The following is a 27,072-nucleotide window of genomic DNA, read 5'->3' as shown; positions in this document are numbered from 1 at the left end:
TATTGCATTTTAAATGGCTTAAAAAATATACACATTCATCATTGTTTTCATTTCTATAAATTAGTTGTTTTTTCTTTTTTTTTAATAAAAAAAAATTTCACTAGTTTTTAACTTAAATATCAATTATTTCACACGTCCATTATTTCTTCTGAACATTCTTGGCTTTCGTTTTCATCTCGTCTCTATCATAAAACTTATAGGCTAATCAATGAGAGTGGCTCTGTTGTTGTCTATATGTATATGTATATTATGTGTCTGTATGATGTATGTGTGGGTGGCTATATATATATTTATGTTTGTTTTTTAATTAACTTAAAATATCCTAACATTAAAATACTATTTACATTTTGTGGTCTGATCCAGCAGCTTCTTCCACAAATCGAATTGTTCATTTGCCTTAATCATATGTACGGATATTGATTTTCGTATATTACAAGGATTAAAGGCTATACGCCGATTAAGGAATTCATTGACATGGACACGTTTAATGCCCAACTGTTGGGCCACAATGCCCGTCGTAAAGACATCTTCCAATTTTAAATAGACCTGATGCAACGATCTCACATACAGCTCATGGACAATATCACTTGTCAGCACATAGGCTGGACCGGTGGTGAAGGGGGGAAACACGGCGGCACTAAATTGTCCCGTCGAAATGTAATATTTCGATTTCTTATTCCATATGGGTTTCCATTTCTTGGCCAATCGACCGTATATGACCCGTTTATCTTTCGAATGCGAATCCAAGAATTGCAATAGTTTGGGCACTTTAATAAACATATCGTCATCGGTTTTCAGTATGTATTTCGCCTTGGGACAATGATTGTCGACCCACTCCAGTGATGACAACGTTTTCAGTGTTAAATTATTATATGAATCAATGAAGTGACCACGTATCAGATCACCATAAATCATATTCTCTTGGGTGAGGGCTTCGTTGATGGTGGCGTTGGTGGTGCGACCCAATATAAAACCGGTGGAAACATCACGACGTGTACCAAAATGACCCCATGTCTGTTGTATGGAACGTGAGATTATATGAAGATATTCAGACCTGTTAGTCCTGTTATTCGAGAGATCCACGCTTGTATCTTTGGACCACGATATCTTCTGACGTCAGTAGGCGGGGGAATTCTGTCCTTAAGGCAGTCAGGAGTTTTCCTGAAGATGTATTAGGTGTTCTCGTCGATAACACACAAACATTTGGTTTTCTCGTCTCCTGATGAACATGGGTCACTGTTGTCACGAAAATCTCAGTTATTGTTATGGCAGGTTTGGATGTTCACAAAGTCAAAAGTGATTGAGGACCTCGTTCCTACTTCTCATCTTATAGTAACTAGCAGTGGTTTGCACAGATATTTTTTGAGGCTGAATTTTAATCGAATGTTACACCCAATACCTTGGATTAACGGGTGTTCAGCGATTGTTTCATTTTGGAGAGCCTGCAAATATTAAATCTAATGGTAATGGCTTTGGCTATGAAGCTGTGCAGAGGCTATAGCCTGTGAGTCCCGTCTCGAACTGTTTGGGATTCTACTGGAATAGTTTCGGCTATGAACCTGACCGAAGGTTTCGGTAGCACGGGTGTCAGGGCCTCTGACCCTGACATAGATCTGCGGATCTAGTCTGGCAGTTGGTGTTGTCCCTTCGCTCCATATTCAACAATGCCTGGTCTCCAATTTGCACCTTTTGTCGGTTGACATCGCTTTTGAAAACTTCTGTGATGGTACCTTTCGTGATAGAGAATATCCAAGAGTTCGACACACGTAGTTGCTTCGGAAGTTGAGAAACTTAGTAATTGAATTCACAACGATTGGCTCTTGGTTTCCCAAGCAATCAAACTTCGCAGTCATAAGACCCTATCTGAGGTTATAAACCCCGGATGCCTTTGTGTGTATATCGCCAAGAAGTATATTCTCTCACATATGTCGTCAATAATGGGTCCGAAGCCATGATCGTGCTATCATCCGCATACATTACAAGGTTGAACAGTTACAGAGAAATCATTCCACCTTGGTGAACTACATGTTTCGCTCTACGGGTCTTCGATTTTCTGTTTCTGAATTCCACACATATAGTCGACGTTTCAAACGCGACCGGAGGTTAAACTTCTCTATGTTCTCGATTAGTTTGACATGGTTTACGATATCGAAGGCCTTCGATAGGTTAAGATGCACTATGACTTGTTGGTTCTGCTTCAGTCCTCTACTATTCTGTGTGGTTGTTGTTGTTGTAGCAGCCCTATTACTTTTACACAACGGGCTGAGGTGACACACGTTGGCCGAGTAGGACTTGGGTCGTTTCGGATCGTAGACCCCTCTGTCGTGGAAACGATTTTGTCCAATACTGTCATAGTACTGTGCATTTTACGGAATACATGTTGTTAGGCTAATGGAAAACTGCTTCTCATCGATGAGAGGAGTAATGCCTCAAATGTCGGTGCTACTTGCAACAACAGTGCATCCGGCCTGTACAGCAGTGAATCCTGACTACTTTCGCAGGCCTCAGGAACTATTTTGATTGGCTAATGACATTGAGGACTGATGTTAAGTACTCGACTCCGGGTTCATCAAGTTGCTTAAGCATTACCGCCTGAAACCAGCACTTTAGTGTTCTTGATGCCATCTGCAACATCCTCCTACGTAAATTGTGATGGTTTGAGTTAACGAAAGATATACATAGATTGGTTTAATAATATTGGAAAACATTTGTAAAATCAGTAATTTCTAATAAGTATTAATTTCTAATAATTACGAATAACATAACCCTCATTTAGCCCTACAAATGCGTATCGATTATATCCCCTACAAATTATAGTAAATTTTACCAATTTACGAAGATGTGATTTATTGCTCTTGGCCTTGTTAGGTTCTTTTAAAAAAATCATATCTTCCATATTTCCTACTGTTTTTATTTCGAATGTGCTGCTTAACATCTTAATTAGCTAACCAAGAAAGTTACCAAAATAGGGTCCATCATTTACATGATTAATTGGGTTATATAAAGTAATCCAATTTGACTTGGCTTTGGACTAATTAATTATGATTTGGATGGATGGAAGGCTTTCATCATTATTCTCAACCATTCTTTTCAATATTTCTTTTTTGGTAGGTTTCTGATTTTGTTTTTAACGATTTTCATTGTTCGCCTATTTTGTGGCTTTATCACTTTTACCCTTTACTTAATAATCATTCTGAGTATTTTTCTTCTTCGGAGGCATAATTTATCTTATTGCCACCTTTTGTTAGAGATGTTAATGTTTTTTCGTTCTCCCAGCCTTCCTTTGTCTTTGTGCCAGTCGGCTTAATACTTTTTGCAATGTGTTTTACCACACATTAAGCCATGATTTTTTGTACGCTAATGAAAGAAATGAAATTAACTGAAATTGCCATAAGGGCCAAAGTGAGTGTTGCATGTCTCGCTTCCCTCTGTGCCACAATTTGCAAATGTCCCAAAGTCATTTATCGCCAGCGTTTTCTCTATACAGAAAGGGAGACACGATGCTGCTCTGCTGGTAGTTTGTTTCAAAAGAGGGCGACTCACGTTGTAATGCCATGTTCTGATCCGAACAACGTTTTGTTACGTACATGAATTAACCCGTTCATACAACACTATTCATAATTCATATCATCAGAGTTTTTTATTTCAAACTTTTTGTTTCTTGTTTTACACCAAAAATGTAACATATTTTAGTGAATTACATTGGGATCTAAATAGAAAAAATATTTCTCTTTCCCCTGACTATAGTATGAACCCATATCTATTTACTTTTCATTCATGTTTTCCATTTTTTCTGAAAATGTTGTTGTTTTTAATGCATTTTTATATTTTCTCAATTCAAATGTCACATACTGTCACAAATAAAATTTGGAGAATTTTTTGTTTGAGTTGCCCCACATTTGTTTCTTGTTTTGTACGCTAATTAGTACCAAGGGAAAAGAAATGCATATTGCATTATGTAGAAAACAAAATTTACATCCTGCTGCATATATAAAAACTATACAATTTTTTACTTTTCATTCATGATTTTCAATTTTACTGAAAAAGTTTGAAAATTTCATAAATATTTTCAAACTGTCAAAATTAATTTATTTTCGATAAATACTCTCTATTGTTAGGGATGGGACAAATTTATTGGTTATTCAGAGAGTGATTCGAATTGAACAACGTACAAAAGTCGGTGTTCGCTCAGACAATTTTGTATGGGGAACTAAGTAATTCCTTCATAATTAAGGGTCGAACAACGAATGAGAGAGCGAACAACGCTCGTCTGTACATGGCATAATCAAACATTATTTCCCCTTTGTCGCGTTTTTGTAGTTTCGGGAGGATTTGTTTTCGCCATTTGTAAAGCGGTGTATTTTTTTTTTGTTTGCTGTGTTCTTTGTGTTGTGTTGGCGGTTTTATCTGAAATATAGCCAAAGGCCTAAACAACCTCGTCGCGTTGTTTTTTGTGTACTATGAGTTCTTTAGACCTAGACCACAACGTATGACAAAGAATTGTTTTTTTGTGGTCGTTAATTCATTCTTTTGTATTGAATGTTGAAAACTCAATTGAAGACATCATCGCCAAATTTAGTATAACTTCATTTTCGTATAGATCATTTTTAATGTTGTCCGTTCTCGAAAATCGAACGATATCCTAAAAAATGATGATCTATTGTTTGTGGAAGCTGGGCAGTTTTAAATGCCTTTGTATCCATTAATAAAAGTTGCATTGCATTGAATACTAATTAGCGCCTTAAAGTATGCTACAGTATTGTTGTGGGCATTTAATTTATTTGTTACCTTTAAATTTTCATTATATATGGTTGTAATAAATATTTTATTTTTGTTTTTTTTTTCAGGTAAGTGTATTCTAGACATCTTCGTTAGCCAGAATATGTGCGGCTGATGACTTACCTTCAGGTAACACGAAATTTATAATTTTAAATAATATTTTTGGTCACGTAATTAACCAACTCTTACACTATTGTTTTTCATTAAACCCAGATTTGTTGGCAATATTGGTTAATATAAAAATAATTAAAAACAAATAAAATTTTAAAAGGACAAGGGATTAGTAGAACAAGATAATATTAACAAATGATTGTTTAAAATAAGTATCGAAATTTTTTTGTAAAACCTATACTCCCTCTATTTCGCATTTAACCGTAAACGAAATACCACATGACTACTTTTTCTGACCACTAAATATTCTACAAAAATTTCGTTCTAAGACGAGAAATCGTTATTCGTATGCTTTACATTTTTTTATCGGATTGTCAGATAAAAACCAGTTTATTTTCAGGTTTAGTTCAACCGAACCTCTTTTGTTAAACCAATTTTGCGACATCGAACTAAAAACTGTTTTATTGTTCTAGCAATTAAACAATTTCTAGTTCCTTAGGATTAGTAGTCAGTCCTCTGTTAGCATTTTTCCTCTATGACATCCATTATCCTTCCCATCGTATATAGAATGTTATCCAGCGTACTGTGTAAACGACTGAAGCCAATGGTCAATGACATTATTGGACCAAATTAATGCGGCTTTAGGCCTCGCAAATCCACCATTGTCCAGATTTTCACTCTGCGCTGAATCCTGGAAAAGACCCACGGAAAACACATCGACACATTCCACCTATTCGTCGACTATAAAACCGCATTCGGCAGCCCTATCGGTTCAGAGGTGTTTAAAGCCATGTCTGCGTTTGGCATTCCTGCAATATTAATAAGGCTATACAGGATAACTTTAACTGACACAAGGTCAGCAGTTAAAGTCGGAAACAACCTCTCGGGGTCTGACGGTAAATCACGAGATCATGGCATCAACGAAACTCACACTCTACAAGACATTGATTCTACCCGCGCTGCTGTATGGATTAGAATCATGTGTATTTGTGCAATCAGAAGAGCCAGCTCTTAGAGTGTTTGAGAGAAAAATTCTCCCGGGATCGAAGTCGAAAGACCCACGAGCTTTACCATCTATGCATGGACATCGACATAGTCAGTCGCATCGAGCTGCATTGACCACGGTGGCTAGGCCATGTTGTACGAATGCATGAGAATGCCCGAGCTCAAACAGCCAGGCTAGATCTGCAGACCCAGGGGCCCTGATACTCGTGCTACTGAAAACTTCGGTCAGGTTCATAGCCAAAGCTATTAAAAGTAAGCAGTTCGAGACTGGTCACCCACAGACTATAGCCTCTGGCCACATTCATAGCCAAAGTTATTAGTTCTAATGGTAATGAGCTAATATTTGCGCGCTTCCTTCAATGGAACAATCACTGAAATGGGATAAAAAGCAAAAGTGACCACCAACATTTTACGACATTGCATCTCACCCCTCCCAACAATTGTTCCACAAGCCTGCTAGTTCGGCAATGTTCCGCACAGACTAGCCTCTGCACGTTTTCGTAGCCGAAATTACTATAATTTCAACTAATAGCTGCAGGCTCTTCAAAATGGAATAACCGTTAAATGAAAAAGAAAAAGAGATGTAAAACTAATACCACTCGATTCCAATATCAACACAAGTCTACAATTTTCGGAAATGGTAAACATACTAGTTTCGACCCAGGATCACTCAAACAAACACCAGAATACCCTCACGAGCTCTTCCTTTTTTATATCACTTATAACAGTCAATATAAGCGATTTAGATGCAAATCCTGGATCTAGTTTGATCTTATCGTTGTATTGTTAATATATCTGTTTTTTTAATAGTCCGTATTCGGTATCGACAAAAATCGGTATGGACCGAAAAAGGCCAACATTTGCTTCGAAGTGCAAGAACGAAGTGCAATACGGTCGGGCTCGTGCTCATAAATCTATGAGTCATCATCAGTGATGATATTAAAAACGTCTTTTGAGGTATCGCGACACGAGACTTGTTTGATCGATTTTCAAGGATCTAACGCAATAACTTCTATGTATGCTGATGGAAGAAAAAATATTGTACCAAATCAGCTACTACCTTCAGGAGATATCATACACATCAGATAGACAGACGGACGGACATTGAACGTTCAAACTCGTGGGTTGTTAATTTGAATATTTTTTAAATATTATTTCTTCTTGAAATATCGGGAAATTGTGTATTTATTGTGGACTGTCCGAAGAGGAACTCTGGATGTGGAGAAATAAAGGTTTATTTTTTGTTTCTTATTTATTATAAGATGTTAGATTTTGTCATACAAAATAGTTTCTCTCTCTCTATAATGAAGTTTCATTAAAACGTAGCAAATTGGCTATATCTTCGAGGAATGAGTATTACAATCTCATATCTTGTTTTTTTCAAGCACTAATTTCTTATTGCCCATTCTAATTAATAACACCGAGAACAGAAAATTGTCACGAACAAACCCAGTTATCTAATTCTTTGTCATGTAAAATGTCAGTTTCTTTTTTAAAACAAATACAAATTTATTAAATGTTTGTGGTTGATAGCAGTCACCTGCTGATTTGTTTGCTTAAAACTTTCACGAAAAAAGTAGAAAAGAAACATTTTTTTAATTTTCCTAATTATTAAAATTTCTACATTTACAATTAAACAAATTTGTGTGTTTTCACATTCCTTTTAATTTAATTCATTAACTGTCATGTAATCTTCTCTACCATATCTTTAGATAGATTAACACTTTGCAAGTCCTGCTGAATTTTTTACGAATTCTTTGGGGTTTTGCTATTTTTAAAGTCGTCATAACTTGGCTGATGACATGCAACATTGGCATTAGACAAATTACAAATTAGTGGCAGGTCTCACAATACAGTGGCGCGCGTTCTATGGACGTAATTTTGTGACGAATATATAACCTTAAATTTCCTTGCAAAACTAATTTAAAAAATGCAAAAACTACCTTCAATAAAATTCAGCATCAAACCACAACTGGCGTTTGGCGTTGTGTTAGGATAAACACTATAAAGGCGTTAGAAGGAGAGTTTTCTAAATTTCAAAATTACGTGTTTAAAACAATAGAAAGAAATTACCCAATGACTCAAACATGCCAAGTTAAATGCAGAATTCTAAGAAATTTCCAAAAATCAGCAGCATGGTATTATGACACCAGCAGCTTAAAATCGGCTTTAAAGGGAATTGCTGGTGAGTGGATGTCCCTGTCCCTTTTTTTCTAAAATTGCCATTGAAGGTCCTTTTTGAATTAAAAAAGGGGGTGGCATTTGTTGTTGTTTTTGTTTTTGCTTTCATTTGTTTGACATTTAAGGGATGTAGTTCGTAATTGTCCATTGAAGTCTGCGTGGAATTTTGACAGGAAGTGAAAGTGGTGTTTCAGTTTGCCATTGCCGCCATCAAGTTGAGTGGCTTGTTTTTATTTTGTTTTTTTTTTTTTTTAAATAGAAGTAAACCTTGAGGTTAAGCACGAACACATATTTTAAACTTTGAAATAGCTTTGTTTAGTTGTTGTTGTTTTTATTTACTGGCGAAGTTAATTTCGTGAAACCTTATGTGGTCATGGCCGGCAACAACAACACCACCCTCTAATTGGATAAGAGAATAATTGTAAAGGTTGTTGTACTAGGGAAAGATCGAAATTTGTGGATGCATCGGAGTGAATGTCACATTGTCCTGCTTTAAAGGTAAGATTTTATTTTTGAAGTGCTAAACCCTCTACCTATATAATGGAAATTTATCATAATTTGTCTGAGAAAATATAGCCTAGGTTAGGTTGACATTCCCATAAGCCTGAGGAGCCCCTTTGTGCCCCTCTAGAAGAAAACAATAAGCAAGGCATGTAGACAGACTTTTTGTGTAGCTTCTAAAGCTTCGAAGTATTTGTCCAACTTTACTTATTTACTTAGCTGGCTTGTGCCAGAAGGTTTGTTCCATATGCCGAGCTTAAAAAAGATTTTCAGGCGCGTCGGTACTGTGCGCAGCTCATCCAATTTCTAATACAATGCTCCGAGATGTTTTCTTCCACCTGATCTTTCCATCGGATTCCTGGCCTTCCTCTTCTCTCTTTTATATGCTGGGGCATCCTCATCCATTCTCACAACATGACATAGCCAACGTAGTCGCTGCAGCTCGATAAGTCTCGATAAGTCGATGAATATATGGTACATCTCATAGTTCATTCGACGGCGATAGATTGCCCCATACATCTTTCGGAGAAATTTTCTCTCAAACACTCCAAGAGCTACCTCATCTGCTTGCGACAGTACACATGCTTCAGATCCATAAAACAGCAAATAGCAATCAGCGTCTTGTAGAGTGTGAGTTTTCTTTTTTATTTCAGAGTCCATGTATCGATACTGTCCAATTTTTGGGAATTTCAACATCCATATTTTCAAATGAATGGTGTGTAATTTACATTCCGTGTTCAGTTGTCCTAAACTGTCGCATTTTGGACATTGCACGGTTGTAATTTCGTTCGTATATTCCTAGGGCCATAGATCCATTTGAGGCGTACATGGTTGTTTTGCAAGCGACATTATTCTTTAATGTCCTCATATCCATACTTCCACTGAAGTCTTGCAGGCATCTTGCCTGTTAAAGAATTTCTATTTTTTCACAGTCAGCAGCACCATGTTCTGATTTCCAAGCATATGTTGTTGACTGGCTCGTCTTTCCTTTCTTCTAGCTTAATGTACTGCAAAGTTCATTTACGCCGGATCTTCTTCACATCGAATCCACTTCACCCATTTAAGAGCTGGTTAGCTTTCACGGTTCATCTTTGCAATTTTCGCCTTTGTGTCCCAGGCTGAAGTTTTTTGTGATATTGATCATTCTTAGGTAGTGTCTCGTCACCAGATTAAAAAGTAAATTATATTGCTTACCGGAATCGTTTTTTATATATCTCCGTTTTCATATTCAATATACTGGTTTAATATTTTCAATATTTAGTATATTCTATGACGTCTTTTAATGAACAATAAAAACTGAATTGAATGTATGTATACTAAGGACGAACTATGTAACTAGCTCTTTTCCGGAATGAACGGAAAAAGATTAAACCGTTGCAGAAACGAGATTGCCCAACCCAATGAATTTGGATTATTAAATACTCTTCTAAATACATAACTAAAAGTTATATTTATTTTTACTCCGAATTTGGTCCTCACCGAGGTTCAATCAGCTGTTATTTCAATTTTCCTTAAAAAAATGGATTAGAGCTAGTTGACGTTTATCCCATCCTTTTAGGAAATGTTTTATATTCTAATTAACTATATTATATAAAAAATATAATTTATTCATATTTTTTTTTTAATTTTAATTGTTCGCATATCAACCAATTAAACAACACCCTATGTGCACATTTGAATATCAACCCCTAAAAGTATGCACTTGATTGCTTCATTACAATGTATATGTATGAGGAACTGACTGACTGAGAAATTTTAGTGGGTGATTTCTCTTGTATTGTTGTTTTTCTTCTTCTTCCTCCAATTTGCTGGAACAGGATCGATATTCAATTTCTTTTCTATTCGAGCATTATTACAGCAGTGTTACTTAACACAACTTTTTGCAAATCCTGTTTCGTTTAACCTTACAAATCCATCCGGTTGCACATCGTTTTTAGGGGTGGATGTTAATGAACTTTTATTACCAACAAATTCTTTTGAGAAATGTGTAGTGTAAATGATATTGGTACAGGGGAAGACGGAGGGAAGGAGGGAGGTGGTTAGACTGGTCGATATCCATAAAATGTAGGATTTAAATTTCAAAGGACAGTGTGTGTTAAAAATGGATTTTTATAATATTGACCATATGACTCAAATTCCAAACCACCCTACATTCATCGCTACAATATTTTTCTACTTTGTAATTTCTATGTAAATAGTAATCATGATTTGTAGATTTGTTTCCGATTGAAACATGTGTAATGTCAATAAATATTGACTTGTTAACTCATTACAATAATTAACACATTGTATCGAAATTGGGGTGAGGGGATAAACAATATTATGAACATGTGGTGATAATAATATACCCAATCATTGGTAATTAAAATAAATTAATGGATTGATCAGATCTGATTTTTCAATAGCATAAAGAGCTTTTTTAATAAACATAATTTATCTACTATTTTGAATGATTTTTGGGAATTCATATTTAAATAATCTAAGAGGACTCTAAGCTCATCATCATGAGCTCTTGACAAAACGACCAATAAAGAAGTTTTGCGATGCCAATCGTTAGATGCACTTGAATTTTGTAGGGAATAAAATTAGGTTTTGTAATATGATAGTAGCGGAATTAATATTCTCGTATTCTCCAGATCGTTCAGAGTCTCTTACTAAAGAATAATCGGAATGTTCTCTACGCGGGAGGGTGATTAAGTCCAATTATTAGAAGGCGAATATCTATGTTTCACTTTGCGGTTCAGGATGTTATGTCGTGCGGCTTTATCTATGGTTGTAATACTTCTATGTTTAGATTGGGAGTAACATTCAGGAACTTTATTGCTGTGGCAGAAACGAAAGAGTCGAGGAAGCGAACGAATTGCAGGTCGAAGGCCTCTCGGTTATGTTTGGTACAATGACTGTGGCAGTGATCACAGTCGCAGTACATTCGACGACATCTGCACTCGACGACATCTGCCAATGAAAACTGAAATACTTATGTATGCGACAACATAAAGTGAATGAGAATTAATTTCCCATATTTCAACACTATACTCATATATATTAATGAGGGGTGTATTATTATATGTTAATAACGTTTGAGGCTTTTTTTGCATTCATGGATGTGGAGGGAAATTTCACATAAGAAGTCAGCAAGCTATGTTGTCTTTGGGGCTTTGCTTTATTCAGTTCATCAGGTCATATCATTATCTTCGCCGCTTCGAGTCAAGGTTCAGAGACTTTTCCACAGCGAATTTGGATGCAATGTTGTATGAGTTGTTTTAGACGCGATTGTCGCCTTGTCATACATTCCCAGGGAATGTTCAGCGATAAGTCCCAATTCATTTTTGGAACATTTCCATTTCAGAAGTTACAGCCGAGGATGTGGTTTTAAAGGGGAGAATTCGTACAGGATCTCGGTGACCTATTTGAATCAATTTTCCGTTGTTGAGTATAGATGATAAAATAAAAATGATTAATAATCTCTTGATAGGTCATTCACTCTACGTAGCTGTCCAAAAGGCACAAAAATACCGGCAGACCCAATCATTCCCAACGAGAGAGAGAGGCTTCTCAACAATAACTATTCAAGGAACACATCAGCAAATACAGGTAGTTGATACAATCTACCGGCTTGAGTTAATTTTCTAAGCCTTAAGAAGCGCAATATTCTTAGTTGTCAAAAAATACCCTTTCGTAAAAAAATGGTCAGTGCATGCCAATGTCTTGACATAGTCCTCCATATAAGGTGCCGCTTCCTAGTCACAGTTTCCAACATAAATTACATTAAGTTTGAAGTTCAAGGAAGGGTTGTTTCTAGAAAACGATAGATGGCATCTCAAACACCCGAAAGTTGACAGGGGAAAGCACCGCCAAGAGGAAAATAACAACACTAAATAAGCAAGGACCCCAACCACTGTAAAAATTGAGGAGATATTGTTTCTAATTAATTATAGATGGCAACACCATGGATCCTAGGCCATCCTACATCAGAACAATAATTTAGCTCAAATAAAAGCAGCAAAATTGTTAACGAAGCTAACTCAATGACTAATCGAGTAAGATACCGAATCTATTAATTACGCTGGCCCCTTTATAGGCAATTTTGACTTAAAAAGAATCGATATTTCCAGATATTTAGGGCTAAATCTATGCAGACCATTGTTCATTTTTCCTGTCCTCTAGCTATTTTAATTGTGTATTCATTTTTGCAGGGATTTAATTAAATATTTAAATTATTTTAACTAATTATTTGCCTCACTTGTCCTGTCATCGTTCGTCCGACAAGTTTTGTTTTTCTATATTTCCTGACATTTTTTAGTTGAATAATGTCCAAATTTGTGTTTGTGTGGCTCCTACAAAAATGTTAATAGCTGCAACGTGCAATTAGCCTTTTAGTCCTACGCCCACCTCCTGTTTGTCCTTATTAAATATTCACCGGTAGCAATTTAAATGCCATGACATTTAATTTTGCTGTTTTTGTTGTCCGTGTTTTATTTTTCCAATGTCCTTGAATAAATCCAAGAACTGTCATTTCGAAAAAATTCATTCGTTCGACTGACTATCAGTTTGTAAATAAATGGACAATCATTTACTAACGACTTAATCTGAATAGAATTTTGCTACGATGTTCGTACAATTCCAGTTTCCTTCCCTTGTGTCGTTCTTCCGTTTTTACCAGTTGTTCTTTTTGTTGTTTTCATTGTTTAGTTCAAGGGAGGACAAAATGAAATTATCGATTTACTTTGAATTGAATTTTTTGTATCCAATGATAAAATGTTGCTTGCCCTCCTTCGCCATCACCAACCAATATCACCCCGGTGATGGCAGAATCGTGACGCAAATAGGGTTGCTAGTGGATAGACCTTTTTCCAATAGGCTACCATTAGCTTGTACCCTACAGACACACATACATAGGTTTGTAATATTTTGAATAAATGAATGTGTACTTTTATTTTTCTCAGAGAAAAACCTTTTGCTGCAATAAAACAATTGTTCCTTTTTGTTTCTAATGACGATAGTACGGGCCTATTTGTTGGAACTTTTGTTCGGGTCGTTTATTTTCTATTTCATATGAGACTAAGCGTACAAGGATATACACACGTGTAGGAAATTTTGAAAGGAGGAAATATATATGAATGTAAAATATAGATGAGATTTTTCATTTCAAATAATTTGTAGGAGAAATAGAGGAGGAGAAGGATGAGGTTGAAGAAATAATAAAATTCTGAATAAAGGAAAACGAAATTGTTGTTTTAATGTTTTGAAATACATATACGAATTGATGACCTTTATTAAATAATGATGAGAATAGTTTTATGTTTAGTTATTTTTATAAAATAATGATTTGGATATTTTTATTATTTTAATATAACATTAGATATCCGTAAGTATATGTTCCGCTTTGGTGCTTTCTAAGGACCTTTTCTATTATAGAATTCAGAGGAAACTGGCAAATAGACGTATGTTTGTGTGGATACCCCTTTTTGCAAGTTCCTACTAAAGGTGTACGAAATGTTTAAAAATTAGTAAACCAGCAGAAGTAGAGTACTTCGTATGGTGCATTTCCTAAGATAAGGAGCAAATTAATTTTTTGACAGGAGAAAAAATAATTCACAATGAAGACAAAAGCGAAATTCTTTTAAGAAAAACCAGGGCAGCTTGAAAATACTTCGACAAATAATACTTCAAAATAAGAATAATAGAAAATTGAACTTCAATAAGAACTACTAATGGTAAACAGCGCTACAAATTGTACGTCATCAATGGAAGTTTGGCGAGTAGCTGTGAAAGCTCCCCAATATTATTGATCCGATCCGCTGTTGTGGTCCAAACAAATGAGACAAGATTCCAAAGAATTTTATATAATGGTCGCATCATCGTCAAACCTCTTGGGTAAGCTTATTAGCTGTGATTTCTGAATATTTGCAAACAGAGATGATGGTCGCATCATCGTCAAACCTCTTGGGTAAGCTTATTAGCTGTGATTTCTGAATATTTGCAAACAGAGACTTACACCCCCTCCAGATGAAATATATCTGAACCTACCTTGTCTTTTTAATAACCAATCTCTGCATCAATGCATTAGGATAACGCTAGATAGGAATAGTTGGAGATAGCGCAACACAGAGGAAATTTGAACAACTAAATAAGTAAGTATTCAAACCACTGTACATTCTACTCAATTGCAATAAAAACACCTAAATGATTTTTGCTCCCAAGAGGAGTAACAGGAGAAAAAATAATTCACAATAAAGACAAAAGTGGAACACTTTAAAGAAGAACATGGACGGATTTCTCGAGTATCTGCGAAAACGTCTTAATTTTGAAAATTTGTTATCGTTAATCAACAATATTGCGGTTAGCAGTGAATCAGATGTGTGCAGCTTTTCTCCACCGAGCAATCGTTTAGAGGAAATTGAGAATAAATTAAATTACATACGTTCTGCTTCCATATAGATCCTTTCAGGATGACAAGAAGTCGTATTAAGTCGTCATCATCAATGAATAGACGTTCAAATTCCCAAAGTGTTTTTATTCCGGACAACAGACCCAGAATACAGTCCTTATTCGAATTTTCTGAAAAGTCGGGGATCTGAACTAATACATACAGTGACATTTAGAAAAGTATCGAATTAGTGAAACGCTATTAACAACCATTACCATCATGAATTGGTAGGTGATGTGTGTATAAGTGGTCATGCGGGAAGTAAATCACTAGACAGATTTAGCAGAGCACAAACAGATACGAGAATAAAACTAAGAAAAAACATTTACTTAGTAAGACAGAAATCAACTGGAAAACTGTTAATAAAAAGTGATATGGGTAATCTCTTTTCTGAAGCGGTTCGATCATTCTTGGTTCGCTGCTCAAAATGAACTATATCATTGATTTAGTTTCATAGTTTCTTTTAGTTCAATCGTTCATTAGATGAACGATTGGATCCAACAATTCAGTCGTTCATTGGTTCACTAGATGAACGATTGGATCCAAAGGAACTAGATGAATGAGAGCAAAAATGAACGACTAGAGCAGAAAGAACAAGATGAACGAAAGAACCGATCGTCCCTTTTGCGGAATAGTTCATTTGAACTATTTCGCTTCGGAACGACCCAAAATGTAAAACAAATGTATATACAGATAGTAAAGGATTCCATATAAATACACACAAAAATATCGGTTCGCTCATTTGTAAATCGATGGAACCACTTAAGGATGAACCTCCATGTGATGTGAAAAAATTAACAACTATGGTATGTCTGAGGCTGAGTATTATTAATTTAAGAGTTCTTCAGGAAAATTTTTCTAAAATAAAATTAGAACACCTGTGGCACATTATACCAATATATATCAGCAACTAATAGTTTTAAAACCAACAAACGAATTGATAACGATGGTATGTCTGAGATTAGATTAGGTAAACATTTTGTAATATAAAATCAGGACCCTTGTGGTTAATGATACCTATATAGTGCAATATATAGCAGCTACTAATATTTTTTAAACCAACATATAATCGTACATCGGTTTCAGTTTATTGATTTTTTTCTTTCCTGCTGTACAAAATAATTGAAACTCCTTTTGCCAAAACTATGACTATTTCCGAAGTTTGTTTTTCATAGATAATATCTAGTAAGTTTTTCGTTTAATATTCCGCAATTTATTTTTGTTTGTCTACTTTCATATACCTCTGTACATAACACAGTATGAAAGTAGTATACATCCCTTTCTATCCATTTCTGTAGTACTTTCGCAACATACAATTCCCAAATGTGAGTTTTTCCCTCCGTTTTGTCGTTTCTGTTTCCTGTTTCCCTTCCATTTTTCTTTTTTTCCAGTTGAATATATAACAGTTTATTTGTCGTTGAGGAAAATGTGTAACATGTTTCCATACACTTGTGTACCTACATACATATTTATCGGTTTGATACTTCTTCGTCGTCCGAAGCCACACATATGTGCGAGTGTGTATAGATTTTGTATTACTAACATACATTTATTTATAGATTAGTATTTATGGTCGATATGGGAGTTATTTGAAAAACGAGGAAAAAGCCATACAAATGGTCAAATAAAAGTCGTATTGAAATGTGCTCCAGTTTTTATATTTTTTACTGAAGAAGTGAATAAATAAAAATTTATTTCATGGTATATTTGAAGTCTATAATTGAAAAAAAAGAAATAGACGTAAATTTTAATTTTCATATTAAATTTGATGTGGGGGATTTTATATTTGTGTTCTAAATAAGTAGTATGCTTTTAAGAATTGAATTAATATTTTATATACAAAATAATAATTGCTTTGTCAGGACTCTGACAGGATTGATACGAACTTGATAAAAACTCGTAATATCTAAAAGTTAATTTTTTTAATTGTGACAGTATGAATATGAATCTGGATTTTCGGATTTAATTTGGTTTGATAAACATATTAAGTTGTTCAATCAATGGATCACATCGGGTATTCCACTCAAAATTCAGAGAGGCATTGTTTCTAGACGAAGTTAGATGGCAGCAACATCATATAGGACAGGCTACAGCAGACCAATCATATACTCGGCTAGAATACAGTCAATCACAATGAAAATAATACAGATATTAACCGAGTAAGGTGACGTTGCCACGGGAAAGCCCTTTGAGAGAAAAGGAGAAACAAATTTATCCTTTTTTTGTATTGTTGACAGTACGAGGGCTGTTCGTTAACTTCTTAGCCTATCAATGAAAGAGAATAGTTAGTTTTTCAAAAATATTTTTATTTTCCAATGTAATCTCCTGAAACTTCAATACACTTAGTCCAACGCTTTTCTAGCAATTCTATCCCTTGATAAAATAGTTTTCCTCAAGGTGGTTTACAACTGTAATTGCTTCTTCATTTGAGGAGCAAGGAATTTTTTTAGATTTGGAAACAAGTGAAATTCACTGGGAGCAATATCAGGAGAATAAACCCTGTTTATGTAAATATTTAATGACAGCAGGCATTTCTAATTTTTCCATTGTAAAAAAATTGGGTATGCGTCCTTTTTTGACCACCTGTTTCTATATGAAGGAGTTGCCTTTTTTCTGTTTTTACCGCGCTTTTTATGCTAGGCTAAGAAGTTTTCCAACTGCCCTCGTAGTGGCCAAAGGCGGCTGCATAAACGGAATCTTTGGCAAAATTGTGACTATGGGAATGGATGTATCCTGAACCAGGATAGCATTGAGCTTGAGCTTACCCACAAGTTGCATAGCAACTGTAGTGTTTTCCAAGCTGAAATCTTCGAGATTTGGAAAGCAACAGAATTGATAAAAAATCTGGATACAGAGACGATGAACCGGTGGCTATTTTTTTGGATAGCGAAGCGGCTGTTAAAGCCATCAAGTGCTGTAATATCAAGTCTTAGGTCTTCTTCGCTAGTCTGAGGTAATCTTAACAGCTATCGGCTGTGCTGTGTACCAGGACACTGTGACGGAGATAATCGAGAATCCCCTGTTTCTCTGGCCAGTTTTGGTCTGCATACGGCATAGATTAGTGGATGTTCACTTTCCACCGTATCCAACCTTCTACTATCCAACCTGCTTTAATCTATAACTTCATCAGAATCCTGAAGTGGTTGGGACATCGACCACTCAAACATTCAATTACATACTGTATTTTTTAGTTCTTTATTAGAGTACTCTATTCGTTTCATATAACTGATAATTTGTGCATATATTGGATACACAAATTTGTAAAGTGTTAAAATGGGATGGGGCTGTATCGATGGGCCATAATACTGAGGTCGTAAATATGCGCCACGAAGAGAACGCAACATTTTCAACACAACATCGTATCTTCGAAAAGGCGTTATCGATAAGAAAATCCTTGTCATGAACTTGTAAATAGGGTTTCACCAACAAGGCATATCAGCCGAGATTTGCACATTTGCAGGATCGAAATTTGCTTCACATGTAATGAACTTGAAGATGGGGACAACATCCTTTCGAATACGAATATGGTTGTTCACTTGAAGAATTTTAAAATTATGTCGAAGAAAAATATATATAGCATTTTAATATCAATTGAAATATTTAAATTACAAATATTATACATCGAATTACACGTGAAACTTGTGTATATCCTTCCTCTCCTAATTTTATCCAGTTTGAAATTCTTTCCACTCGAATGTGGATTAAGTTGATTTACATCTTTTGATACCCCATTACTTCTAAATGTCCTCATGTACGAATGGAATGGTGCAAAAATGAAACCTTTTGTTTAATTTTTCTGATTCTACTTCTCACTCCCTGAGTCATTTGAACTCTACAGTACTCAAATTATCACAAATACAGTACATCGAAATATTAATCACCGTCACAAAAAAAATCAAGGATACTGTTTCCGGCAACGTCTGCAAACCCGGGTAACTTCCTTACATACCTATACCACATTATAAAACTTTACTCAAACCGAATTCATTTTGCTTCCTATTGTTTAAGCAAAATTCTTACAATATTACGAATATTTGATAGTTCTTTTAATTAAAGTTTTTGTCATGTGGACGACGGGACAAACAATCACTACAACAATTCTTCGGTCATGTTGCATACAATGTCCTATTCCATGTTGTTGTTTTGTTTTTTCTTCTTCTTGTCCTGTTTATTTAACAACAAAATTTCATCCATTACCAACCAACACACAGAGATAGATAACACAGCCAATTTTCCAAGTACAATGACCTCCTTGTTTTGTATTCCTTGCAAAAGGAACAAGACGAGAAAAAAAACAAATCGACCCACAAAAAATGAAAATGAACAATTCAGGAAAAAAAAAACAAACTTCAAGGCTTCAGTCACTCTGTGTTTCGTATTTCGAATAGTTGTAGTTTTGGTAGTTGCCAACACTAAAAGTTGTTGAAATTTTAATGCAGACAAATTACAAGTGTAAGAGAGAGGGGGAGAGGCAGCATAAAACCCACAGTTTTCCCCACACAATAGAGAGGCCTCCTCGATTTTGCTGGCCGGTCACCGAGGTACACTTTTTTGGTTTTTTTTTTTCAGAATGTCAGCCAACAACTATTACCATTGTGTCTTGAAAAATGAATTGCAGGACAGAAGTGTACGAACAAGAATGACAAGAAAACTGATATCCATTTGTGTTTTGTTGTTTGGAATAAGAGATGTTATGTGCGGGGACAGCATCCATGATAGCTATTTGTGCTAAATAAACCAGAAAATTGACTTGAAACTATTTAAGTAATAATGAAAATAACTTTATTTTCTGCTTGGGCATGTAATTTTTGATTTATGACAATTTTAGAAATTGTACAAAAGTTGGATTAGATTTTTGTTGTTTGTAAAATTGTCCACCTTGAATAGTTTACGAAGTTTGTTCACATGATAACACAAAATTAGAAAAAATAGATTTTTTGAGATTTTTTTATTTATGCATATTTACGGGAAGTAGCGTAATATTGTGTGCTAGGCTACAATCCGAGGGTTTGAATCCAAACTGTAGAGGGACATTTCTATTAAAGTAATTTTCGAACAGTTTTAAAAAAGAAGTATACATACAGAAGCATATGAAATCTGAAACTAACTTACATTGGAATAACCAACCTCTGCACAAAAAATTGGAATGACAGGCATTGGTTCCACCTAGGGGGGTAATGACCAATTTAAAAACTTAAAATTTAAAAATTTATTTTTTAATTCTTTTTTGGGAGCTGTATATCCCATCGTCAAATTGATGAAAGACCAATGCAATATCTTATCTTCATAGCTGAATTCCTTAGTTATTTTTCGAAATAAAAATTAATAACAAATTTATTACGAAAAATTATAATTTTAAAAAATGTTTTTTCTCTCTCTTTTCAGATCTCATAACATATAGACAAAACCCTCCCAAAAAACAATTAATCATAACGAAAACAACCACAAATCGTCAACTTTTTTCTAAATTCACACAAAGGACGAAAATAATCAGCATCATCATCTTTAATACAACAACCACAATAAGAATAACGAAGAAGACTCGAACCAACAACAAGAACCACAAGTGGATGTCGTTTTTACAGCAACAACAACAACAAACCAAAAGTCTTACTACAACAACTGCTATTTAGTATATACAACAACAATATATATAAAATATCTCCCCCATACATACATACACAAATATTATATATAAATATTCGTATACACACGACCGCATACTTTATATTCGACTATTAAAATAGTAGTATTTAATAATTATATGAACACAAAATAGCAAAAAACAACAAAACACACACAAAGATTCTAATCTTAAAACGTAGAAGAATATCAACAACAGCAACAATAATTTATATTTAAAAGTACGTCACACCACTCACTCATTCAACGAAAACAAAACCTTACAATTCAATATTGTATCGCGCGACTGTCTCACTGTTTCTCACGTTTAGAACGTATAGACTTGTAATCTGTTGTTTTAATTTGTTTACAAACTAACAAAGGAACACAAAAGTCTCATCAACCATCGTTTGGAAACATAACAACAACAAAATTCATCATTTTATCAATAAGGATTTTTAACACAATTTTACAACAAATATGAGGTAAGTAAATAAAAAAAAAATATTTTGTTTATTTAAAATATACTTTGAAGTGTAAATTAAAATTGTCCCCCTAAAGTAGGCAACATATTTGTTTTTAGTTGAATGTGTATAAATATCAAATAGATACCAACTAAACACAACACAAAGCCTGAATTTATAACTTGAACTTGATGGCTTGTTTCTAAAATACATATTTTATTGATTTGGTTTATTTTCTTCATATGAAACTGTGTTTAAAAGTTTACATCAAAGTCTTTCCAGTGTTATAGCGTTTAAATATTAGTCGAACTATAAAGTATATTTCAATATCATAATTGGTTCGAGGACTTCAATGATTATTTCTGGCCTTACACAGTGGTGAAGTGGAAAAATATTTTTTGGTATTAAAGCCATGGACTGTCACAGTGAAAATTATCCACTTTTTTATTTTTATAAAAAAAATGTCATAAGTGCATGTTATTCAATATTATTTGTGAACATGAACATCTTTACTTCAAATTAATGCAATAAAATAAACAATATTTATGTGAATTCGATAAGAAAAATAATGATTGGTAAACAGAAGCAATTGCTCACAGTGATTTTTTTGGTTAACTTTTACAGCATTCAACTTTGCCGGCATAGATTTTACCAAGTTTTCCGTGTAAGATGCCTTAATTTGTCCCCATTCTAATTGTAAAGCATTTTCAGACTTGGTATGCTGGGGATGTAGTGTTTTTCTCCAAAATACTCCATAAGCACTCTTTAGATTCAAATCCGGGGTCTGGGTTGGTTTTTGAATCACTTTTGGACATTTATAAAGCATCCATTCTTGAAGGATCTGGGACTTGTGTTTGGGGTCATTTTCAGCACTATATTTCAAAGTTTCTTTTAGAATGTTTAAATAATAAATCATATCCATAATTTCTTCAATAAAATGAGATTTTCTTCGTCATACCTTACTTGGTCCATCCGACCCAAACATGTTAAATTAGCTTTCATATGTAAAAATTACAGATTTCACAAATGCAAATCATTTTTTCTTGTTCCTGAATAAACTCTAAACGGATTTTCCATGCTTAGGCAAAATTCTCAGTATTGTTTCAGAATTACATGTCTTTTCCAGATATTTCTCTGCGATTTCAACAAGTTTAGGTGAACTTAGCTTTGGATTATCGGCCACTTGTCAGATCAACCACTTTTCGTCTCTCACATTGAATATTTTTTCTCGCTGGTTTTCGGCTTGTTGCAAATTCGATTCTCTGTTTTGTTCCTCGGTATAATTTTATGGACAGCAGATCGAGTTATATTGAGTATTTCCTTGATATTTTCCTAGTTCAGCCTGGTGAAGAACTAATATCTCTCGTTGTATGGCCTCCATGGTCTAAAATTCTCACGATTTATTGTATTGTTGTAAAATATTTGCAATATTTGCTGCAATAGCAGCAACAAAAATTTTATCACACCATAACTCAAAAAATGTGATCTCAAAAAAGCCTGCAATAGCAGCAACAAAAATATTTATCATTTATTTCATTCCCAAAAGGATTTTTCCATTGCCAGATCATGAGTTCCATTTTGTCCCATAGTGCTATAGAAGTATTCTCCAACAACTACAACCACTATTCATGTGCTCAAACCAATTGTCGAATCAAAAATGGGGTTTGGGGTTTGACGAAAATCGTTGAATACAAAATGACTTATTTTTGATCCACGTTTTTGCCTTTTCTTATTTATTATTTGTTTCGAAGACTCCAGGCAAATAAATTATGTTGTACCACTTAGAATTGATATCCTACGTTGCTGAAGCAGAATAGCTGCCTTTTTTTGCCATAGAGCCAGCAGCAATAGGCTTCGAAATGCTTCTCCACGAACAACCTTCGGGCTCGACTTTCAAGACCCACGCGATAGATTGATGGTTTTTTTCGGGCTCATAGGCATAAAAAATGTCAATGAATTCCTAAATTCATAGGGGGATCAAACCCAAAATGTTTTAATCTAAACTTTAACTAATTCTGACTTTCTAGAGCGTACAACCGGCCTCAATTTACTTATGTGTATGGCCTTCCCATGTTGGACATGTGGTGGTATTATCCACCCCTCCTTTCAACCTAACCTAATATATTCATAATTTCATTCATAGTTAACTTTTCCATATTGAAAATTCGCCTTGCTTGGAACACAAGTAAATAATTTTATAATCATGAGAAAGCCAATATTGTTATCATTAATAACTTCGCTCTACATTACACTTACTTTTCTGTCGCTATCCTTTGTTTTGGTATCCTTCTCCGCCTCTCTCCTTACTTGGTAGTTTTTGCAACTATTTATTTGACTACTTTTTCTGTTTCACAAACCGCCTACTTTCCACTCACTCGATTGTGACTAGTTTTGCATTCCGTTGTTTATATCGACCTCTGCATTGGTGTTACAAAATTCGCATATGTATTTTCCAAATTATTTCGATATAAATGATAAATGCAATATATCAAACAATTGTTGATACGAACAACAATCCCAACCGAATGCTTAACATTCTATATGATTGCTCTAACGACGCATAACATGAACATGTAAATAAATAAGAAAAAATGAGCCAAAACATAATGAAGAAGAAAACATAACATCAAAATAAAAAATTAAATTAGAAACTCGAAATTCCAAAGTTGATTTTTCACGACGATATTTAAAGATTTATGAATTGCATTCAAAAATTGCAGAAATCCCGACATTCATATAATATATGAATTATTTTCTGTGTAGATCAGTGGTTTGTCACCTGTGTCGATTTTATTTATTTGTCGACTACGATTGCATTCACAGTTTTCAGAGTGTTGTATGATGGTGTTTCATCGCCATACAAATATTAAAGTTCATTGATGCACTCTTGTTGTAGTAATCCACTTCGAATGTTGTGAAAAAGGATTGCACAAAAATGTTATGTTAATTTTTTGTTGCCACTGTAAACGATACAACACATGGTAGTACGTCAAACCATCAAAAGTTGTTAGGTTTACCTCAAAATAACGACACACTATCCCTAATCTGTGTAAAATGCGATTTTTGCCGAAGAATGAATATCAGGACTGTTGGTGTGGATTATCGCCAACGTCTACCATTCAAATTCTTGAATTTTATTATAAATAACATATTTTCAATTTAAATGTTGTTACCGTTAGAAATGTGTCATTAATTTTCTAAGAGCTCTTAAAATGCTTACCCATTTGTTTGCTTTTGGTGCCGCTCTAACGATTACTTAGTGTTTTGGGAATACTGATGGTATGGTGTATTGTTTTCTATACAATCGAAAAAAGTAGCGGTACCTTGGAGGTAGGTGGTCGGTATTTGCTAGTAATAGTTTTGTTCTAGAGCATCATCAAATAAAATAGCATATATGAAGAGGTTGTGCGTTTTTAGTTCAAGGACGTTCATGTTGTCGTCGTACACATACTACGTATTTGTTGAATATTTCGTGCCTTTTCCATTTTTTCCTTTTTGTTTTTGAGTACTCGTATGTACTTCCTTCCTTCCACCGCTTCATGTATGCATTCATATTTGTTGTTTTTTTTTTGTTTCATTTCTTTGTGCACAATTTTTGTTTAGTTTTAGTTTTTTTCAGAGAAATTTGTTACTCTTTTTTTATTGCATGCAATTGTTTTTTCTGCTGATTCATAAAAGGAAATTTTTGTGTGAATGGGTTTTCCCAATTGTAAACTGTTGCAATTTGCTTAGAATCCTTTGGTATGTTTGTGTGCTTCTTACATTCTCACATTAGTGTTACACAAAGGATTTTTTTGTTGGTGTATTGGTTACCAAGTAAAATTGACTTTAAATTTGTGCGAGTACAGTTTGACGTAACACCATGTGTTGTGTTGTTCACAGTGTATTGATTTGCTAAAAAAAATGGATGGAAGTTTCCTCAAAGATTTCAGGTCTAACCACTACGCCACGTTTGATGAAAAGTTAGACATTTTTTTTAGCATAAATGTACGCGGTACACGTACCACAATGTGTTGTGTTGTTCACAGTGCCTCGAACAATGAATTTAAATAGAAATTATTTAAAAAATAGATGGCAGTTCCACCGAATTTTTTGATAAAAACAATAAATTTGAAAGCTTTATTCTCCCAAGAGGAGTAACCGGAGATAAAGGTTTCCCATGCTAGTACTTTGATAGTCTTGGGTACATTTTATAATTACACAGAATAAAATAATTCGTATATTCGCAACATGTTCCGAAAAAGATGATTAATGAATGTGCAAAATGTGAAATCGTGGAAAGTGCGCTCCAAGTGTGTTCAATATGTTCCAATAAAAAAAAACATATGTTTCAATAAATTTGAAAAAAAATTGATAGAATTGATAGAAACAACCTCCTATGTGTACGACAAAAGAGCAATGTGAAAAAGTTGATTCATGAATTCGTGAAATTTTTGATGACGCCCATAAACAAGTGGAGCATGGATCTTGTCAACATCGAGCTCCAAGGTCATTATTAAAAGGACTATTGGAAATCTTCCAGGCCTATTTTTATTTTGATCATATGGTGGTTGACCAGTCCAAAAATGTTACGCGCTGTTTTTGATAAACGAACTGTTAAAAAAATTATCGTTTTTTTAAATATTTGTAAAAACACATTAAATATTACTTCAGCGTTCTTTTTCACATCCCCCTCTAAATGAAATGCAAGGACCCTGACTGACCACCTAATTCAAAAATTCAAAGCGAAATTATTTATAGGCAACGATAGATGGCAGTTCCACCGACCGATCAACTACTTACTTGCATAAAACCATAGTAGATGGTGGAATAAAATCCATGAAACTATTAACGAAACTAAAACAAAGACTAATCGCGGAAGATGAAACTGCTTAGTGGAAGCCTTATCCTCTGGAGAAAAAAGTTTCCCATATTAGATACCTTGAATAGTAATACATGAATAGTATTCAAAAAGTGTTGTCAATGTCGGGATTTCTGCATTTTATGTATGCAATTCATAAAATTTTAAATACTGGTTTCTTGTCAGAGAGAGAGAGAGAGAGTGAAAAAACAACTTTGGAGTGTGTGTTTGGTGGTGTCGGCCGGTCTCTATGGCACAGAATTTGTGGTTTTATTGTTTCTATTTGATTTGATGTTTTCTTCATGTCTTGTTTCATTTCTTCTTTTTTACTAAAAAGTTCATATTCTGTAGCATTAGGTTGAGCATATACTACTATGTTGAAACTTTCGGTTCGACTTGTTCTTCGTATCAACACTTATTTGATATATAGTATTTAGCATGTATATCGAAACAATTTGGAAAATTCATATGCGAATTTTGTAATGGAGAGGTCGGTTAGAGTATTTTAAACAAAGAAACAATGGAATGTAAATCTAGTCACAATCGAGTGAGTGGAAAGTCGGCGGTTGTTAGAAACAGAAACAGTGCTCAAATAAAAGTTTGCAAAAATATGAAACCCAAGTATGGGGACATGCGGAAAACGATACAAAAAACAAAACAGTCGAACAATGAATGGTGGTTGTGTGATGTTTTTTATTTCTTGAGAGGAATACATACATAGAGAGGAAAAATGAGCGCAAATAGTGGTATAGTAGAGCAAAGTAGGGAAATTGTTGTAATATTAATGAAATGTTTACATTTTTGGAAAAATAGTGTCTTTCTCATGATTATAAGAATTTTTACTTGCATTGAAAGCGAGGTACATGTACAATACTGAAAAAAAGTAATTATGAATGAAATTATGAAAATGTTAATTAATTTTTTTTTACGCCTATGCAAAAAATTATGAGGTCTTGACAGAAATGAATATCTTGATATTTCCAAGTTATTAATCAAAATGTTGTACCAAAGTGAAAGAAATCTCCTGGCAGAAAATGTGATATTTGTTTAGACAAATCTCCAATTTTCATAGTTTCATTTTCACAAGATTATTAATATCCTTCACATCGATATCCGTTCATCATAATTTATTTATACTC

At 34.3% G+C, this 27,072-nt stretch overlaps 1 protein-coding gene across 1 annotated transcript; it reads right to left on the bottom strand.

Moving 5' to 3' along the window:
- Positions 1–270: 270 nt before the first annotated feature.
- Positions 271–25,889, bottom strand: LOC133333810 (beta-1,3-galactosyltransferase 1-like). The gene is made up of 2 exons (XM_061542098.1): positions 25,876–25,889; positions 271–1,054 (listed from the first exon to the last, which is right to left on the bottom strand). The coding sequence occupies exons 1-2, from the start codon at positions 25,887–25,889 to the stop codon at positions 337–339; spliced, it is 732 nt and encodes a 243-aa protein (XP_061398082.1). The 3' UTR covers positions 271–336.
- Positions 25,890–27,072: the final 1,183 nt, after the last annotated feature.

This window comes from Musca vetustissima, unplaced genomic scaffold (assembly GCF_032173495.1).
Source record: "Musca vetustissima isolate MV318-11 ecotype Yass unplaced genomic scaffold, APGP_CSIRO_Mvet_v1 utg2745, whole genome shotgun sequence".
Lineage (NCBI taxonomy): Eukaryota > Metazoa > Arthropoda > Insecta > Diptera > Muscidae > Musca > Musca vetustissima.
This window is presented reverse-complemented; position numbering and strand designations above follow the sequence as displayed.